The sequence below is a fragment of the Mugil cephalus genome, chromosome 18 (genome assembly GCF_022458985.1).
Source record: "Mugil cephalus isolate CIBA_MC_2020 chromosome 18, CIBA_Mcephalus_1.1, whole genome shotgun sequence".
NCBI classification, from domain to species: Eukaryota; Metazoa; Chordata; class Actinopteri; order Mugiliformes; family Mugilidae; genus Mugil; species Mugil cephalus.
Genome location: NC_061787.1, coordinates 22,621,664 through 22,640,900, shown reverse-complemented (window position 1 = coordinate 22,640,900; position 19,237 = coordinate 22,621,664). Strand labels below are relative to the sequence as shown.

Below are 19,237 nucleotides of genomic sequence, written 5' to 3'. Positions count from 1 at the left end.
TGCCCCAGGAGAGAGACAGGTCATCTCAATGTGACACTGAAAACGGATTAATGTCACTGAAAGATGCAAAGTGAAGCTGCATTATAAATGTTAGCATGCAGTCGTTTCCTTCTGAAAACAACATTTCTGTTGTTTCAGCATCCTGCTCGATGAGGAGGGACACATCAAGCTAACGGGTGCGTAATTTTACACCATTTTTTCGTGTATTTGTGAGTTTCTGTTCTCACTCCTTACATGAACTCCAGAGTTTAACTGCTTAACTCTTTCATAATTGCAGTTGGTCTGATGTCTTTTGTGTGTTCAGACTTTGGCCTCAGCAAGGAGTCAATAGACCATGAGAACAAAGCCTACTCTTTCTGTGGGACGGTGGAGTACATGGCTCCTGAGGTGGTGAACAGGCGAGGGCACACACACAGTGCTGACTGGTGGTCCTACGGCGTGCTTATGGTGAGAGGAAGATATCTAAATTCTCCTTAGGTATTTGCTCCACAACACTGTGTTAAAAAAAGATCTCACTTAGGCCCTGTTCAGAAATGCATGAACATCTGATCTGGGCAGTCTGATAGCAACTGTTCACAGTTAGTTAAAATGCATCTCCAAATGTGTCTCCAATCAGCACTTGAGATCTGATATCTTTCTATGTACAGTGGGGGAAATAAGTATTTGATCCCCTGCTGAATTTGTAAGTTTGCCCACTTCCATAGAAATGATCAGACTCTGGTTTTTATGGTTGTTTACTGGTTATGGGTATAGACAGAATATCAGTCGAAAATGCATAAAAAACACACAATCTAAAAGTTATAAATTGTTATGTATTTTATTAAGGGAAATAAGTATTTGATCCCCAAGCACAACACAAGTCAGTACTTTGTAGAGAAACCTTTGTTGGCAAGCACAGCGATGAGACGTTTCTTGTAGTTGGTCACCAGGTTTGCACACAGCGCAGGAGGGATTTTGGCCCATTCATCTTTACAGACAGTCTCTAAATCCTTCAAGTTTCTTGGCTGCCTCTTGGAAACTCGGAGCTTCAGCTCCCTCCACAGGTTTTCGATCGGGTTAAGGTCTGGAGACTGACTAGGCCACTCCATGACCTTAATATGCTTCTTCTTGAGCCACTCCTTTGTTGTCCTGGCAGTATGTTTTGGGTCATTGTCATGTTGGAAAACCCACCCACGAGGCATCTTCAGTGTTCTTGCTGAGGTTTTTGTCCAAGATGTTACAGTACATGGCTGCATTCATTGGCCCCATAATGCGGTGGAGTTGCCCTGTACCCTTTGCTGAAAAAAAGCCCCAAAACATGATGTTTCCACCTCCATGCTTAACCGTGGGTATGGTGTTCTTTGGGTCATACTCACGTTTTTTCATCCTCCAAACACGGCGGGTCGAGTTAATGCCAAATAGCTCAACTTTGGTTTCGTCAGACCACAGCACTTTCTCCCAAGCCTTCTCTGAGTCATTTAGATGTTCACTGGCAAACTTAAGGCGGGCCTGTACATGTGCCTTCTTGAGCAGGGGGACCTTGCGGGCACTGCAAGAGTTCAATCCATAACGGCGCAGTGTGTTGCCAACTGTTTTCTTGGTGACGGAGGTCCCAACTGCTTCCAGATCATTTACAAGCTCCTGCCGTGTTGTTTTAGGCTGCTCCCTCACCTTTCTCATCATCATCCTCACTCCATGAGGCGAGATTTTGCGGGGAGCTCCAGACCGAGGACAGTTGATGGTCCTTTTATGGGTCTTCCACTTGCGAATAATGGCACCAATAATTGTCACCTTCTCACCAAGCCTTTTGCTGATGGTTTTGTAACCTATACCAGCCTTGTGCAGGTCTACAATCTTGTCCCTGACATCTTTTGACAGCTCTTTGGTCTTGCCCATGGTGCTGTAGAAGTTGGAATGTAAGAAACTGATTCTTAGAGCAGGTGTGCTTTATATACATGACGAGTTAAGATCAGGAGTATTGGTAATTAGTTGACTGAGCACAGCTGTGTGCCACATGCGCACCAGCCAATCTGTAGGAGCCTGAATTCTAAGTGAATTGTTGGGGATCAAATACTTATTTCCCTTAATAAAATACATAACAATTTATAACTTTTAGATTGTGTGTTTTTTATGCATTTTCGATTGATATTCTGTCTATACCCATAACCAGTAAACAACCATAAAAACCAGAGTCTGATCATTTCTATGGAAGTGGGCAAAATTACAAATTCAGCAGGGGATCAAATACTTATTTCCCCCACTGTATGTAAATAAACAGCGATTTTTGAATACAGTACATTTTGGATACAGTAGAAAATTAGAACAGCTACTGTCTCTGATTGATCTCAGTGGCATCAGTGGCACAGTTTTTTGTGAGTGCACCATGAGTTGGGGAGGTGATACATATTTTGGAACAAGCTGTGATGTCTCCCCCACTTACTGAAAGTGCACACAAAAAAAGCTCTGGTTGGGTGGAGGACTATTGAATTGATTGCTTCTGGCTACTGTACTTCAAGTCTGATTTTTAGCTCAGTAGCAGGTACACATTTGAGTTTGATCTCTAGAATAACTGTTCAAATTGTGATATTCAATCTAAATAGTGATGCCTAATTTTCAAGTACCATTAAAGTCGCAGTCAAGTCAAAGTTATAATGTCTTCATCTTGAGTGTTGTGACCTTAGGAGAAATCTGAATCTGTGTGCAGGATTTGAATCAAATTATTTTCTGTGATGTGACTGATCCCTTGAAAAGTGGTGTGGCTTACAAAACAGCTGTGAAGCACTATGTGCAAGAAAAGACTCTGGAGTTGTAGTGATGTTAGGAATAAAAACGTTTGCGACTTGACGTAGGCAAAGTTTAACTCAAGTCATCTTTGAGGCAGAAGCCAATGGGGCCAACCGAGTCACCTATGACACAAATACAGATTGTACCAAATACAAGGATACACCATCCATGATGCTCCAAGTTCTAGGAACCAAAGTCATGGAGGATGTTTCCTTGTGTTTGGTACATATTAGTCATAAGTGTTAGTATTTCTTTCAGGTTTCATTTAATGTTCCTTATTTAAGGTTTTCTGAATTTATTGAACCAGATGTACAAGATCAATCATCTTATGATAAAAATACCATTTCCTCTTTGCATTGAAAAAAGAAAAAATAGCATGTATGTAATTGTGTACTGTTCTTTCTTCCAGTTTGAGATGCTGACAGGAACACTGCCATTTCAAGGCAAAGACCGAAAAGAGACGATGACCATGATTCTCAAGTAAGACACTTAGGGCCTGTTTTACTAAAGGTTTTTGCATGCAATAACCTATGCAAGCGTCATTACATGGCTGATGACAACGCTGATCTACTAAGGGGGCGCAATGAGGGTGCCATCTGTCAAAGGGGAAAAATAGCGCGCGCAGTAAATTTAGCGTGTTTGACTTAATGAATATGCAGAAATGGCCGTTTCTGACAGAAACTATTTTTTCCTTTGTTCTTCTTCTTATGCAATGCTATATTTTCTTAATTTCATTCAGTGTTCTTCTTGTTTTCCCCACAGCATTGACCTTGTCAGAGATAACCTCCCATATTGTGTTTCTCCTGGTTATGTTAATATTTCTTTGCTGTAATTCCACAATATGTTTATCTTCCTGGTGCACTGACACCTATTTTGCGCTTTCATTCAGTCTGCTCTCCCATATTCGCTCTAGCGTAAAGTGGTAGCATGGACAAAATCCCCATTTAAATATGGTGGTCTCCACCGCTTTTGCACCTGTTGTGATAGATCACCCGCAACACACAAACCAACAACGCGCACAATCAGTAAGCTTGCACATGCAATTTATCACCTCCAAACAGCTTTAATTACAACTTACTGCACATGTGAAATAAGACTGAAAGAGAGAGACAAAGTCTGCTGAGGGGAAAGGAGGATTTCTATTAGCGGAGACAAAGTACAGCACTCAGGAGGAAGAGGAGGATGGACAGAGCAGAGATGAGAGAGAGTGTGCAATGAAAGTAATGTAATCATGTTGGAATTAGTGATAAAAATTAAAAATTCACAGGAAATATTAACTCTCCTGCTTCCTCTGTCTCTCTTTCACTCTCAGCATCCATCTGTAGAGAAATGCTGAACAGCTTCTCTGCAGAGTGCTGAGTGTGCTTCCTGTGTGCCAGTGACATGCTATTGTCTAGCCTTTCGGATGCTTTAGTTTGGATACACAATATAGACATCCGATCTATCTATATCTATCCTCTTTTCTATGTGTTTTAATTACTGTGTCGCTCTTTCTCACTTTATTATCAGAGCTAAGCTGGGAATGCCACAGTTTCTCAGTTCAGAAGCTCAGAGTCTCCTCAGGAACCTCTTCAAACGCAACCCTGCCAACAGATTAGGTAAACCTCTCATGTATTACGCATGCTAAGTGTTAAGTGGGATACTTTTTCCACTACAGCCCATTCATGGAGATTTACATGTAAACATATTAATTAGTCTAAGGAGGTGTCAAGTACCTGTACAAGTGTCACTTAAAGCCAGTGATGTCACAGAAATATTGAAGGTGGTCCCTCTTTTGGGTGAGTTGCATAAACTTGTTATTTATGAGCCAACAAGTCATTCATTTAAAGATACAGGCACAAAACTGACATCAAAGAATTACAAGCAACCAAGACCAATGTCACCTCACATCTGTGTCTGGACCAAAAAGTTGTACTTGAAAGCACCACAAAAACTGCAGCTAATTACCTTTTTCATGACATCAGTCTACACATTAAAGTGGTTTGTCTTTGAGTGATTTCTTGACTAGCTGAGCTCCAACATGGCACCAAACAGGAAGCTCTGAATCACTAGTAGAATCATACACAATCATACCACTCTGCTGCTTTGACATATAAATAAGAGTTTTACTCCAGAACCAAAAAATCCAAAAGACATTCGTAAGACCATGCCTCAAAAAGTAAGCATCTGTGGAGACGAAGTGGATCCAACAGGTTTTAGAGTCAAACTAAAAAATTATCGACACATTTTAGCTGCACAAGATTTATATCCACAAGTATTTTATTTGTTTGATCAGCCTGACTGGCAATTTTAGGTGGTAATATTGTTGAGTTGAACATCCTGAGTTAGCTCAACGATGCAGGACATACCCTGCAACTCTCGACAACCTGACACCACTGCCAACAATTAGCTTAATTTCTCTCAACCCGAAGATAAAATTAATGTGTTTATATACAAATAAGTGCTCTTTGTTAACCCATGTGGTATTTGAATTACCGTAACTTACAGTTATTTGCACTATTGACAAAATTCAAAGTGTGGCTAAACTCTCGGAAGCTGTGCTTTTGTCTGGAAGACCATCGGGATATGTCAAGGGTATAAATAGCTTCGTCTTTACTAACAAATTCCACCAAACAACTCTCTCTTCCTGGGGCTCCCCGGTCTTGCGTTGCTCGTCAACCTCAGCCGTCAGCAGCAGCGTGCCATCATTACCATTTTTTTTCCCATAAAGTGCAGCTTCTTAGTGTTCAGCCACATTTTGTTCAACAGTGAGTTACGGTAATTCAAATACTGAAACATTTTTTTTTTTCGGTGGACAGATGTTTAGGTCCTACAGGGTTAATGATGTGCTTACCTTGGTCCTTGAATACATCTTGTGAAGCACCTGAACATGTCATCATTCATCTAACAGATACCCTCTCCCAGGTGATCCAGCTGTGGCTGATCAGACCACGGCTTGTGTTCGGGTAGCGCTCGCTTGCCCCCGTGGTACAAAAAGTCCAAAAAAAAACACGTCAGACAAAAAAAAATACCCTTAACACACTCTGAATAACCTAAAAAAGGTTATTCATCTCAGAGTTACTGACGACGTGCAGGCACTCTTTCAGGCGCATTTTTCAAAAATGCACTGCAGTCCTGATCTCTTACAGCACTTGCCTGTGATCTACAACATGGTGTGGCACAAGGTCCTTGGTCATGGTGGTCTGGACCAGTTTGTGAGGGATAGTTAGATAAATCTAACCACAGCACTGTGAGGTCTCCCTTGTTCTTCCAGGATTCCTGGATGAGCTCAGTCACCAGTCCCATGTGTTCTAGACACCTTGCTCAAGAGGAAGTCGGACAGTTGTCTTGCAACAATGCTGAAGAAGATCTTTACAATAACTACTTTATCCTCTTGGAATCCTTCCCTTTCGGGATCCAGACACCATCAGCGGATCTCTACTGTTCCATCACCTTCCCTCTTCTCCATATGACTCTTATGATCTTCCAGAGTCGCTTGAGTAGCAAGGGACAGTTCTTGTAGAAGCTTGTACGTGAAATCACTGGGTCCAGGGACTGAGCCTGATCGTGCTTTTTCACAACCTACTGGACGTCTTTCAGTAATGGCTTCTTTATGTCAAACTCCTTGGTGGGTGAGGATGTTGCAGTGACCCAGCACCTTACCTTTAATAGATACACTATATTGCCTAAAGTATTTGCACACCCATCCAAGTATTTGAATTCAGGTGTTCCAATCACTTCCATGGCCACAGGTGTATAAATGCAAGCACCTAGGCATGCAGACTGTTTCGACAAACGTTTGTGAAAGAATGGTTTGCTCTCAGGAGCTCAGTGAATTCCAGCATGGTACTGTGATAGGATGTCACCTGTACAAGAAGTCTAGTCGTGACATTTCCTCTCCACTTAGTATTCTGCAGTCAACTGTCAGTGCAAGTGATGGCAATTGAGAATGACAACAACTCAGCCATAAAACATAACAGGTGTCTAAAATTAAATCTGACAGGTTTTCATTCTGAAAACTTTGTGATCACCAGCAGAATTTATATTTCAGTTCTCTGGGTTTGAACAATAAATGGAGATGGAAAATTTGCCCTCAGAAGACCACTGAACTACTTCTACTCTCAAACATGTACATTTTTAATCATTATCTTTTATATATGGATGTGTCTGCTTCAGTTGTTTCTTGGTGAATGTGATATAAACGTTTCAACTTCTTCCTTATTTGTGCTATGACACACACTATATATTGTATCTATCTGTAATTATTTTATCACTTTTAGCTAACTTCCAGCATTAATGTATTCATTAGCTTTAGCTCGTTTATCTGACTGTTTTTAGTTTGACTTCTACTTGTCACAGACTCTTAAGGACACAATGTTTTGGTTTTACAGGCTTAATAAGTGGAACTATTATTAATTTGTAGTATGCAATTTGAATTTATACAACACATTGACACATAACACATAATTGTCTGTGGTGCAATACATTACCTATAATAGCAAGTCAATTTGACTTGATCCCAGCCAGACAAGAGGCCCAGAAACTAAAGGTTCATCCATCATCACTGGTCTCATCAGCTATACTTACTAATAAAAGCTGTGTTTATTTGTAGGAGCTGGACCAGACGGCGTGGAGGAAATCAAGAGGCATCAGTTCTTCTGCACCATTGACTGGAATGTCAGTGTCTCCTTCATGTACACAGACAAAACAATATAATAACAAAACCTTTATAATTTGACCTTTGGGCTGATTTTTTTATTTATTTGTTTTTTTGTCATACCTTCTCTCCCTGTAGAAACTTTTCCGCAGAGAGATTCACCCTCCTTTCAAGCCGGCTGCAGGACGACCTGACGACACTTTCTATTTTGATCCAGAGTTCACAGCTAAAACACCCAGAGGTACAGAAAGTCATTCTATCTCACCTCCTCTTCCTCCTACTCCTCTCTCTGCTGAGCTGATCTACATTTTCACTAAAGTCTGATTTTATGGAGCATTAAGACCTGTTTCTGTGTCTCAGACTCGCCAGGTGTTCCTCCAAGCGCCAATGCCCATCAGCTCTTCAGAGGATTCAGTTTTGTGGCTATAACGGAAGAGGAGACACAACCACTACCCAATACTATTGTAAAGGTGCACACAGACCCTATGTACCTCTGAAGGAGAGTTAATCTATTTAAATGGGTTAAACTTTAGTGGGCCAAGCAAATAGGGAACCTGTAGAAAGTACATACTAAAAAGTAAAGCTTTACTTTTATTGTTCATTCAATCACAGAATGGTTTTCACATTGATCAAGAAGGCAAGATGGTTTGTTCAGTTCACTGCAAATGAAAATGAAATGAAAGCTTAAAATAGGTCTAGTTGCAATTTTTCAGTCAGATTTGCTTGGATAACTAATTGTGTAGTATAGTCAAGGTTTAAATAAAATTGATTAGACAAAATAAAAACCAAAGATGATAAATACACAGTGATCAGCCACAACATTAAAACCACTGACAGGAGACATAAATTACATCGACCATCTTGTGACAGTTCAGTGTTCTGCTGGGAAAATAATATCATTATTATTATTGTTATTACTATTATTATTATTACTAGTAGTAGTAGTAGTAGTAATATTTAATTTTTATTTGCATGCAGCAACTTCACAGAAGCACATCTCAGTTTGCGGATGCCTACGAGATTAAAGAGGACATCGGAGTGGGATCCTATTCTGTCTGCAAACGCTGCATACACAAAGGCACCGGCATGGAGTATGCTGTCAAGGTACGACACATCAACCACAGTATCACTGCAACTGCTTTCGGTTTTTAATATGTTCAGAGAATCTACAGATCTGAAAATGTCCTTTAAAAGTCATGAATCTCTTTTTCAGAGGTCTTTCTGTAGCTGTCAAGAGATTATTCCCTACATTTATATTAAGTTAAATAATACGCCATTTACATGCCATGTGCTGTTACTCCTCAATTTCGTGTAAGTGGAGTTTTTCAGGAATTTTTGAACTAATTTGTGATTTTAAAAGTCACAAATAACATATAAAACCTACTAAGGTGGTGTTGAGAGAATACAACTAATAACTGGACAAAAATTGAATGTTAAACTTGCTAGATACAAACAATCACAAAATGAGAGAGGGTCTACTTGCAAACCAAGGCGGTTTGAAAAGGTTTCCATCTTTGTGTACACCGTTGTGCTTATCAAGTCAAGAACCATAAGCCTTTTAAAAATAAAAATAACTTTCTAACATGCCCTCAATGATACAGGCTTATACCCAGTGTTTTCCTGGACAAACAAATGAACAAAAGAAGGTCTTTTTATATGACGCTTGAAAGACACAGTACTACAAATGATGAAAATGTGTCTTCCACAAGCAGCTCAAACCTATGAAGATTTTAGTTTTTAGTTCAGTTCTTGTTCCTTAAGACTTGATCACATTGTGTTTTGTCATAGATCATCAGCAAGGCCAAGAGAGACCCGACAGAGGAGGTGGAGATACTGCTGAGATATGGGCAGCACCCCAACATCATCACCCTGAAGGATGTGAGTCATTATTAGTCATTATTAAAGATGTGGACAACTTATTAGTCAACAGCCCCTCCAAAAAATAGAACAATGTTCAGAGAACATACTAAAAATGATTTGAGATTGTCTCAATAATCACCATTGTCTCAATTTGTTTGATTTTCTAAGTGTAATTAGTATGCCAATTGTTCCAAAAACATTGGTATTAACCAACCAACGTATTTATTGAATTTTTATTCAAAACTATAAATTGAAACCCAGGGTCATTTAATTCAACTGTTGGCAGTAATTTTTGTGTTAAGGACTTTTTTATGATCTGTGTTCTTTATAATTTAAAAGTGTTTTCAAGGTTAAATCAAAAAAAATATCATCTTCTCTCTTTCAATTTCTCCAAACTTTTTATTTTTCCCCTGTGAATTTTTTTTTGTAACTCTCCGTATGTGCTCACTTTAAATCTGTGAACAACTTAAACTTTTCCCTTCTCCAAACTGTCTTTACCAGATTACCAGTAAATGCATCCCTCTGTATCCAAAGATACATATTTTTTTCTTTGCACTTGTTTTATAAACTTTATTCCATATTCTAATTTACAGCTGCTTAAAGGAAATATTAACTAACCTTCTTATCTTATTTTAAGAGTTAGTATGATGATACAAAACAAGTAGAGCTGGTGTGTGTGTGTGTGTTTGTTTGTACGTGTGGCAAGAAGATTGACGCTTTTGAATGAGTCATAACATAGTTTAGGTTTACTATTAATTTATAAATTGGATTGTTTTTCAATAATTCAGAATTAATAAATTGGTGCCACTCTTCCTCCTTGGCCTGTACTTTGAGGAAAGAGATCATTAGAACGGCGAGGGTAGGTTTGATTAATTTAAACTGACATATTCATTATGCTGCAGTAATTTCAGTCAAATAAATGTGATAATTTATCAACAAATCATTTACAAAGGGAGATTTAGACCATAGAAATCTGATATGTAATAGTGGATACAGTCCCCTCCAAAGGTATTGGAACAGCAAGGCAAATTCCTTTGTTTTGGTTGTTCACAGAAGACATTTGGGTTTAAGATCAAAAGATGTTTGTTTGAACCCACCTATTTTTCAAGTGAGCAAAACTATTGGAACATGTGACTGACAGGTGTTTCTTCTTGACAAGGTGTTGCCTTTAAGGTTGATTGTTCAAACATTAAATAGCTCTGTATGACTAGTGTACTTTTTGGCCTGGGTTGAAACCTATAAAGTATGCATTTCTTGTTAAAGAGGATAAACCAACACGAAGACCAGAGAGCTGTCTATGGGAGAAAAGGAAGTCATTCAGACAGAGCCATTGGACAAACATTGGGCACAGCAAGCACAACAATTTGTCATAAGAAAGAAACTACTGGTGTACTGAGCAACAGACGCCCAACATGTCGGCCAAGGAAAACAACAGTAGTTGATGACAGAAATATTGTGAGAGCTGTGAAGGAAAAACCTCAAAACATCAGTAAGTGACATCACCAACGACCTCCACAGTGCAGGGGTGAAGGTATCACAATCCACTGTTTGAAGAAGACTCCGAGAGCAGAAATATAGAGGCCATACCAAAAGATGCAAAGCACTCAACAGTAGTAAGAATCAGAAATTTGCAAAGAAGTACAGAGATGAGCCACAAAAGTTCTGGAACACAATCTTATGGACTGATGAGACCAAGATTAATCTCTACCAAAGTGATGGAAAGGCCAAAGTGTGGAGAAAGAAAGTAACTGCTTATGATCCGAAGCATACAAGCTCATCTGTGAAGCATGGTGGAGGTAATGTCATGGCTTGGGCGTGCATGGCTGCTTCTAGAACAGGCTCATTAATATTGATTGATGATGTAACTGATGATGGTAACAGCAGAATGAATTCCAAAGTGTACAGAAACATTTTGTCTGCCAATTTACAGAGAAATGCATCCAAACTAATCAGGAGGAATTTTATCATGCAGCATGATGATAAATACACAGTGATCAGCCACAACATTAAAACCACTGACAGGAGACATAAATTACATCGACCATCTTGTGACAGTTCAGTGTTTTGCTGGGAAAATTTTGGTCCTGGCATTTTCGTGGATGTTACCTATACATGTAGGACCCACCTAGACTAGACCAGACACCCCCATCCCATAGCAATGACACTCCTTGATGGCAGCAGCCATCCCCAGCAGGATGCAGCCTGACACAGACACACACACAAAAACGGTTTAGGAACAACTCAAAAAACTTGAAGAACAGCACAAGGTGTTGACCTGGCCTCCCAATTCACTAGATCCCAAACTGATCAAGTATCTGTGCGATGATCCACAGAGGCCCCTCCCCTCAACCCATAGGACCCAAAGACCCACTAACAACATCCTGTTACCAGACACCACAGGTCACCCTCAGAAGACCCATGTCCATTCTCTGATGAGTCACAACTGTTTTGGAGACACAAGGGAGACCTACACAATATTAGGAAGGTGGTCATAATGTTATGCCTGATCAGTGTATATCATGACAGGACAGTGACCCAAAGCACACTGCCAACAAAACAAAGGACTTCATCAGGGGAAAATGTGGAAGGTTTTACACTGGCCAAGTCAATCACCTGACCTTAACCCAAATGAGCAGCATTCACCTCCTGAAGAGGAGACTGGAGGGAGAAACCCCCCGAAACAAACAAGAACTGAAAGAAGCTGAGGTTAAATCCTGGAATAGAATCAGAAATGAAGAATCCAACAGTTTGGTGATGTGGATGGGTCACAGGCTTGAGGCAGTCATTGCAAGGAATGGTTATGTCACCAAATATAAAATGTTATTTACTTTAAGATTACTTTTGCTCACCTAAAAATGCTGTGGTGCAAAACAAAGGGTGATATGCAAGTCGTTTAACACATCTAGATGTAAATACCAGGAAATAAAAGCTGACATTCTGAACCCTGTCTCATACCTTGCTGTTCCAATACTTTTGGAGGGGACTGTATTACATTTTATTATAGAATGACTAAACCAGGTGAAAAAATTGATTCACATGAAGCTGTGGTGAATAAACGGCTGCTGACTGATGTGTTCGCAGGTGTACGATGATGGCCGCTCGGTGTACCTGGTGACGGAGCTGATGAAAGGAGGCGAGCTCCTCGACAAAATCCTACGTCAGAAGTTCTTCTCTGAGCGGGAAGCCAGCGCTGTCCTCTACACCATCACCAAGACTGTGGAGTACCTGCATGTGCAAGGGGTGCGTTTTTTCAGACTCTTGAGTATCTGTTGTTTTAAACTAAGCCTTTTTTACCGGTTTCACCTCCTAAACCCTAGGGCTCCTGGACTCATGCTAGAAAGTGACATTCCTCAAATAAAGTACAGTGGTGTGAAAAGGTGTTGGCCCTCTTCCTGATTTCTTATTTATAAGTTTCAGATCATCAAACAGATTTCAACATTTGTCAAAGATAGAGCAAGTAAACGCAAAATGCAGTTTTAAATCAGGGTTTTCATTATTAAGGGAAAACAAAATCCCAACCTTCATGGCCCTGTGTGGAAAAAGTGAATTCCCCTTAAACCTAAAAACTACCTGGACCACCCTTAACAGAAACAAGCATTTGTGATCACTTGTAGTGAGTCTTTTACAGCACTATGGAGGAATTTAGGCCCACTCATTTTTGCAAAATTCTTAAGGTCATGCCACAGCATCTCAATAGGATCCAGGTCCGGATTGTGACTAGGCCACTCCAAAGTCTTCATGTAGTTTTCCTTCAGTCATTCAGAGGTGGACTTGCTCATGTGTTTTGGATCATTGTCCTGTTGCAGAACACAAGTTCTCTTCAGCTTGAGGTCATGAACAGATGGCCAGACATTCTCCTTCAGGATATTTTGGTAGACAGCAGAATTTATGGTTCCATTTATTACAGCAAATGTTCCAGGTCCTGAAGCAGCAAAACAGTCCCAGACCATCTATGACATTCACATGTTTAAGTCTGATAAACATGCAAAAAAATAGGAAATCAGGACAGAGGCAGACACTTTTTCACACCACTGTACATCTGAGAATCTACAGGCTTTATTTTTATATTTTTTGTCTCATAACAAGGTAACAAGTTTACTGCTAAATGTGCTAATGATACTGGCTAATATGAAGATGACAGTAGAGATTCAGAGAAATTTTAGTTGAGGCCTTTTCTGTGGGTTAAGCTGGAATTTATGCTTTAGGCAGATGTGTTTGACGAGAATAAATTTGAAAGATTTTGAAAGGCAGTTTTTAAGAAATAAAGGCACAGGAAATAAAATGTTGTGATCTTGATTTAGGTGACAATACTAAAACAAAGCTGATTCAAATCTTTTCCCCAACAAACCAGAATCAACCATGTAAAAAGTATATTTTAATAGATAGAGGGAACCCATATTTAATTAAAAAATGTAAACAAAAGGCCAGACTGGGCCTATAGAGAATGCATGCATTGGATCCTATTAATAATAATTAAGGAGAAAGCAATAGAAAGCAGCATTCAATCCATCTTCCATCATCCATTTTTCCAATAAAATGGTCTGATTCGTTGTGTGGATTTTGGAGGTGAAGTATCTTTGAAAAAGAGACATTTGATATTTTTGGTTGCAGGTGGTGCACAGAGACCTGAAGCCCAGCAACATTCTCTATGTGGATGAGAGCGGGAACGCCGAGTCCATCCGGATCTGTGACTTTGGCTTTGCCAAACAGCTGCGAGCAGAGAATGGCCTGCTCATGACACCGTGCTACACCGCCAACTTCGTTGCCCCAGAGGTATGGCACAGTGCAGCTCTCAAATCCTGAGTTTGTTGTTCCTTTTTTGTCCGTGCTTCTTTTGTTTTCATTTCTTTATCTTGTGCTGAAATAGGGGTGTTTTATGAGTAGTTTTATATTCCTGTCCTAAACTATTCAGTCCTAAACCAATTTTAGGAGAGCTCCAAAGACAACGTGTAAATAAGTCATTTAACAAGATTATCGTGATGTGATGTTTGCTGTGTTTCTTCAGGTGTTGAAGAAGCAGGGCTATGATGCAGCCTGTGACATCTGGAGTCTGGGAGTCCTTCTCTACACAATGCTAACTGGGTGAGTTACATGCAAACATGTTACCTGCAGTTTAACATCAGAACACACAGGAACATTTGTTTTCTGTATCTGCCGAATTTTTTGTATTTTGGCCTAGTGTGCACACATACAAGGAATTAGCTCAGTTGTTGTGTTGCTTTCTTTTCGCTCGTTTATAGTTTTTAATGTCCAAACTTTTGATTGCTACTGTGTTTGATTACATCCCTCCAGCTTCACTCCCTTTGCTAATGGTCCAGAGGACACACCAGAGGAGATTTTGGCTCGTATTGGTAGCGGGAAGTTCTCACTCACTGGAGGATACTGGAACTCTGTGTCTGCTGAAGCTAAGGTGAGGACAGCAACATGAAAACACAATCTTTTATAATGCTCTGGTTTTGTGTGTACCAGTGATGTGTCTATGGCCCTGAGAAGTGATTTGTGTTGTGTGACCTCTAACCCTTCAGGACCTGGTGTCTAAGATGCTGCACGTTGACCCCCACCAGAGGCTGACGGCAGGTCAGGTGCTCAGACACCCATGGGTGACACACCGAGACCAGCTGCCCAAATACACACTGAACAGACAGGATGCACCGCACCTTGTCAAGGTATCTATCTAATTCAAGGGCTAAAGTGCAGTGGTCAGTTCCGACCGACCTACCTACCTACCTACCTACCTACCTACCTACCTATCTATCTAATCTATCTCGTCTTCCAGGGAGCGATGGCCGCCACCTACTCAGCCTTGAACAGGAACGTCCCTCCAGTCCTGGAGCCCGTGGGCTGTTCCACCCTCGCTCAGCGGAGGGGAGTGAAGAAGATCACTTCCACTGCTCTGTGACATCATCCTCCTCCTCCTTGTCAACTTTGACCTCGACCATCTGACCTCTGCTCCCCCCCCCCCCTCTCTGATCCCGTCCAGTTTGGCTGGATAGACTACTGATGGACCTTGGAACCGCTAAAGCCAAATCAGAGCACAGATGCCGCTACCCCCTTCCTGTTCTGTCCTGTCCTTCTGATTGGACCCTCTGCTGTCCTACCATAGAGTCTCAGCTGTAAACCTGTTGACTCTTTTGCTCCTCCTTCCATTGTTTTGCTTTGGACAATCAGCGCTGCCTCGCAGAGTCAGTCAGTAGAATAAGAGTACTGTATTTATTCACTCCAGATGGGGTCATCACAGGAACAAGGTAATAATAATGTGCGGTATGCAATTTAAAGAGCCAGGAGCATTGTTTATCTTAACTGTTGTTGTGGTTCTGGGTGGCTGTAGATCCGACATGTAAACCTCAAGTAGCTTCTGAGATGACGCCGTTTAGAGAAAAGGACAGTGTGGCCTCGTCAAAACCCAGAGAGAAAAGATCCACAGACCAGAAGGTCGGGATCCAGCAGTGGCTCACTGCTTCTGGGATCTCTGAGTTTTGTCTGACAAAAAAACTACCAGTATTTTACTTTCAGGTGCAAAAGATCAAATGTGGTGGATGGGAGGAAAAAGCAACTAGCAGTTACCTTTGGCTCGGCTCATGAGATCTGATATTTGAAAGAAAAATGTAAAATATCCTCAGATTCATCCTTTAAATAGTCATGCAAACATCAGGGAGTAATGACCCTTTAAGATCAAAATGAAACAAAAATTTTTCATCAGTCAAAGCTACACAAGTCAACATGTTGCTGCCCCCTGGTGGCCACAAGAGAGCCTCTGAAACTCACTGATTTGTATGTGTGTGCTCTTACATTTAAACCTTTTTGTTATGATCTGCCAGTTGGAGTTCAAAACAACACAAGTCTAAAGCAGCAAGGCTCAGAGGCAAACACATCTGAAATAATTTTAGCATGACTGTTGAAATAAAATAGAAAATGTCCAAATGTTTTACTTGAAAAAACTAAACTCAGATTTTAGCCATTTTCAGAAAATATAAGCACCATAAATCCAGATTTAAGGTTTTCCAAGTAGCATGGAAATGAGAAAGAGACATCTGCTGGTCTATGTGTCAGTAAATTTAAGTAAAATTTTCAAAAGCATCTTTAACTCCTGGAATACCACTGTTACCACAATCACTCAAACTCAGATCAGCCTCTGACCTTCTGTGCGAGCCGACCCATGGTATTTACCGCAGAACTGTAAATGTTCAATACGTCAAGCAACTCAGGTTTCTATGAATCCAGACGATGCATATGTCTACGTTCAGGAGGGGTGAGGTGAACATAATGAGCACATAGATGTGTAGAGGGTAGCAAGGGAACAAAGAGTTTGACTCCAAAGCTGGATGAATTAAGTTGGTCTTCACAGATGTATATTTTGTGAGTCACAGTCTTAGAACATTCTTCTGATGTTTTGGTTTTGGATTTAAACTCTTCTTATCTGAAGGCAGCGGAGTGTGATGATCCACATGCACTTACCTTTAAAAAAGAAATATTTAAACATTCCACTTGGAATTCAGAGCTTCCTGTTTGGTGCCATGTTGGAGGTCAAGAAATTCAACCTACACAACTTTAATGTGTAGACTGATATCATGAGAAATACTCAGATTCTTTCAGAGTAAAGGCTGTGACATACCAAGACAATTGTCGGTTGCTTTCTGGTGTTGGTGAGATCCTGGTGATATTCTTTGACTTAGACGGACTTCAATGACCCACAATGGAAATTAATTGATCCAAGAATAAATTAATAGGCTAAAAGTTGGTTCTAGTCAGACCTGTCATTGACTTTTCAGCTGATTCATTACACAGAGCATGAGAAGAGAAGCAGGAAATGATACAAGTAAAGAAGCGTTGATAGGCTTCTTATTTTAGTACTAATCTGTATGTTAAAATACACAAATATCCACAACATAATGATCTGGAATTAATAAAGTGTAGATCAGGGTGATTCAGGTCAACTCTGTATGGCAGTCTGTAGCTCTTCCTAACTTCCTAGTTTCCCTGCTAATAATAGTTTTTCCCGTTCCCACTTTTGAGTGGTGAATACAGACTACTGTCACCTGCTGGTGGTCTTTGTGGAGCGTACAAGTGCAACTTTTTGGAGACATGGTTGACGGTTTGGTGTGACCATACCTTATGAAAGCTGATTAGCAGCAATTTACTCAATTTACTTGTATCTTGAAAAAGACTGCAGCTACAACATTTGCTGCTATTAAAGCAACAAAAATAGTCATTATTCTAGTGTGGAAAACTAGAATTTAAATCATAAAGTTATCTACGACTTCCAACATGGCTGCCACAGGAGAAAAGGGCCTTTTGACAGTTTGCCTCATCAGTGAAGTGAGTCTGTGCCTGTGTGTGCCTCTGCTGCAAAAAATAAAGCATGAGGAGTCATGAGCTGTGGAGGCCTGTTTTCAGCAGTAAACGATCACGATAGTCATGCTTAAATAAATGGGTCAAAATGATGAGATTATTAGTTAAATGCTCACATTTTAACCGTTTAATTTGATGATTTTTCCTCTTGATTGAATCATTCTGGGCTTTATATTTTGTCTTTTGCTGAGGGAGCCAGGCTTCCACAGATGACTGAAACCTTCATGAATCCTGAACAGTTGAAAACTTCTTCCTCTCTGTGGTCGTCTGAATGTCTGTCAATGTAAAGGGATGAAATGCAGATTTTTCTTTATGTTTTATATAATTATTGAATATACAAGTATTGATCTCTGCCTCGACTATAGATGTACAGCTCTGGGATAAATGATTTCTTTTGTTTTTGGTTAATTATGAACAGAGGAATAGCTTTCTTTTCTTTCTCCTCCTCTTCCTTTTTTATTTGATCCTGTCAGAGATGCATTCAGCACTGCTGCTACGCCAGCTCTCTGTTTTTGTACCTGCAGGGAGAGTTGGACTTTCTATTAAAACCAATAAAACAATAATCAGAGAACATGACGTCATGTTTTTAATCCTTTTCATTCTTAATTCTGCACGCTTTTGTCCTCGGCAGAACTTCCTGTCTATTCTGCCTGATGATGTCGGGGATGCTTTTTTATAAAAGATCAAATTTAGAAGAAGCAAAAATGTTCAAGTGGAAGAACTTGAGAGACTTTCACCGCATCCATGCTAACTCCTGTCCACTGAGGAAGGCTCTTACACTGGACCCAATCATCATAATAAGACCACGGAGACACAAGAAGGTGGTCCTGCCATTCATGTGGCTGTTACTATAACACATATTGCCCACTTACGCATTGCTGCAGACGATGTCCATGCATTACTCTCTTACGGTCTTTTTCAGCAGGATAATGCTGCCTTATTCACAAATGATTTAAACTTCAAGGCTTGACCTCCAAATTCTTCACATCTCAATCCAATCCAGCATCTGGGGATATGCTGGGTAAACAGGTCTGATCTATGGAGGCCCCACCTTTCAACTTGCAGGACTTAAAAGAATCTGCTGCCAACACTGTAGTGTCAGATACCACAACGCACCTTCAGAGGTCTAGAGGAGTCCATGCCTTGACAGATCGGAGCCTATACAATATTGAATAGGCGGCCAGAATATTATGGCTGAGCAATTTATAACTGTGTAAATGCATGCCTCTACTAAATTCTATCCTATGTCTGTGAAAACCTGAAAATAATCAAAAGGTTTAGGAACTTGTAAATCACAAATGGAAACACCCAGAGCTACATTTAGTCTTATTTCTGGTGGTTAACTCGATGAGATCTGATGCTGGCGTTTTTAGCGACACAATAAAAGCGTCAACCTCAGTTGAGCGAAATGTCACATTTTTAGGTTAACTATTCACGTGAACTACACTCTGCTTAGTTTGGATTTAAGACCGACGTTTTTATTTACCCTCTTTATGGTGACTTTTAAGGTGATCTGAATACTTTCATTACCATAAGTATTCAGATCAACTTAAAATTTTCACTTTGTTATACTCTAGCCATATGCTAAATTTAAGTTGTTTTTCCTCAGTAATGTACACACAGCACCCC

At 40.2% G+C, this 19,237-nt stretch overlaps 1 protein-coding gene across 2 annotated transcripts in view; it reads left to right on the top strand.

Annotated features, from left to right (window-relative positions):
* Positions 1-18,179, top strand: part of rps6ka3b (ribosomal protein S6 kinase, polypeptide 3b) — a 57,739-nt gene extending 39,560 nt beyond the window's left edge. The window contains exons 8-22 of one of the 2 annotated variants that reach the window (XM_047612277.1): positions 139-176; positions 305-447; positions 3,173-3,243; positions 4,273-4,361; positions 7,355-7,419; positions 7,538-7,640; positions 7,760-7,863; positions 8,378-8,503; positions 9,188-9,277; positions 12,341-12,499; positions 13,871-14,032; positions 14,265-14,341; positions 14,552-14,669; positions 14,785-14,925; positions 15,036-18,179. In XM_047612277.1, coding sequence (XP_047468233.1) covers positions 139-176; positions 305-447; positions 3,173-3,243; positions 4,273-4,361; positions 7,355-7,419; positions 7,538-7,640; positions 7,760-7,863; positions 8,378-8,503; positions 9,188-9,277; positions 12,341-12,499; positions 13,871-14,032; positions 14,265-14,341; positions 14,552-14,669; positions 14,785-14,925; positions 15,036-15,158 — 1,609 coding nt within the window. In that variant the 3' untranslated portion in view covers positions 15,159-18,179. Of the gene's footprint in view, positions 1-138; positions 177-304; positions 448-3,172; positions 3,244-4,272; positions 4,362-7,354; positions 7,420-7,537; positions 7,641-7,759; positions 7,870-8,377; positions 8,504-9,187; positions 9,278-12,340; positions 12,500-13,870; positions 14,033-14,264; positions 14,342-14,551; positions 14,670-14,784; positions 14,926-15,035 lie in introns of both variants that reach the window. The other variant, XM_047612276.1, reaches the window with a different exon arrangement.
* Positions 18,180-19,237: the final 1,058 nt, after the last annotated feature.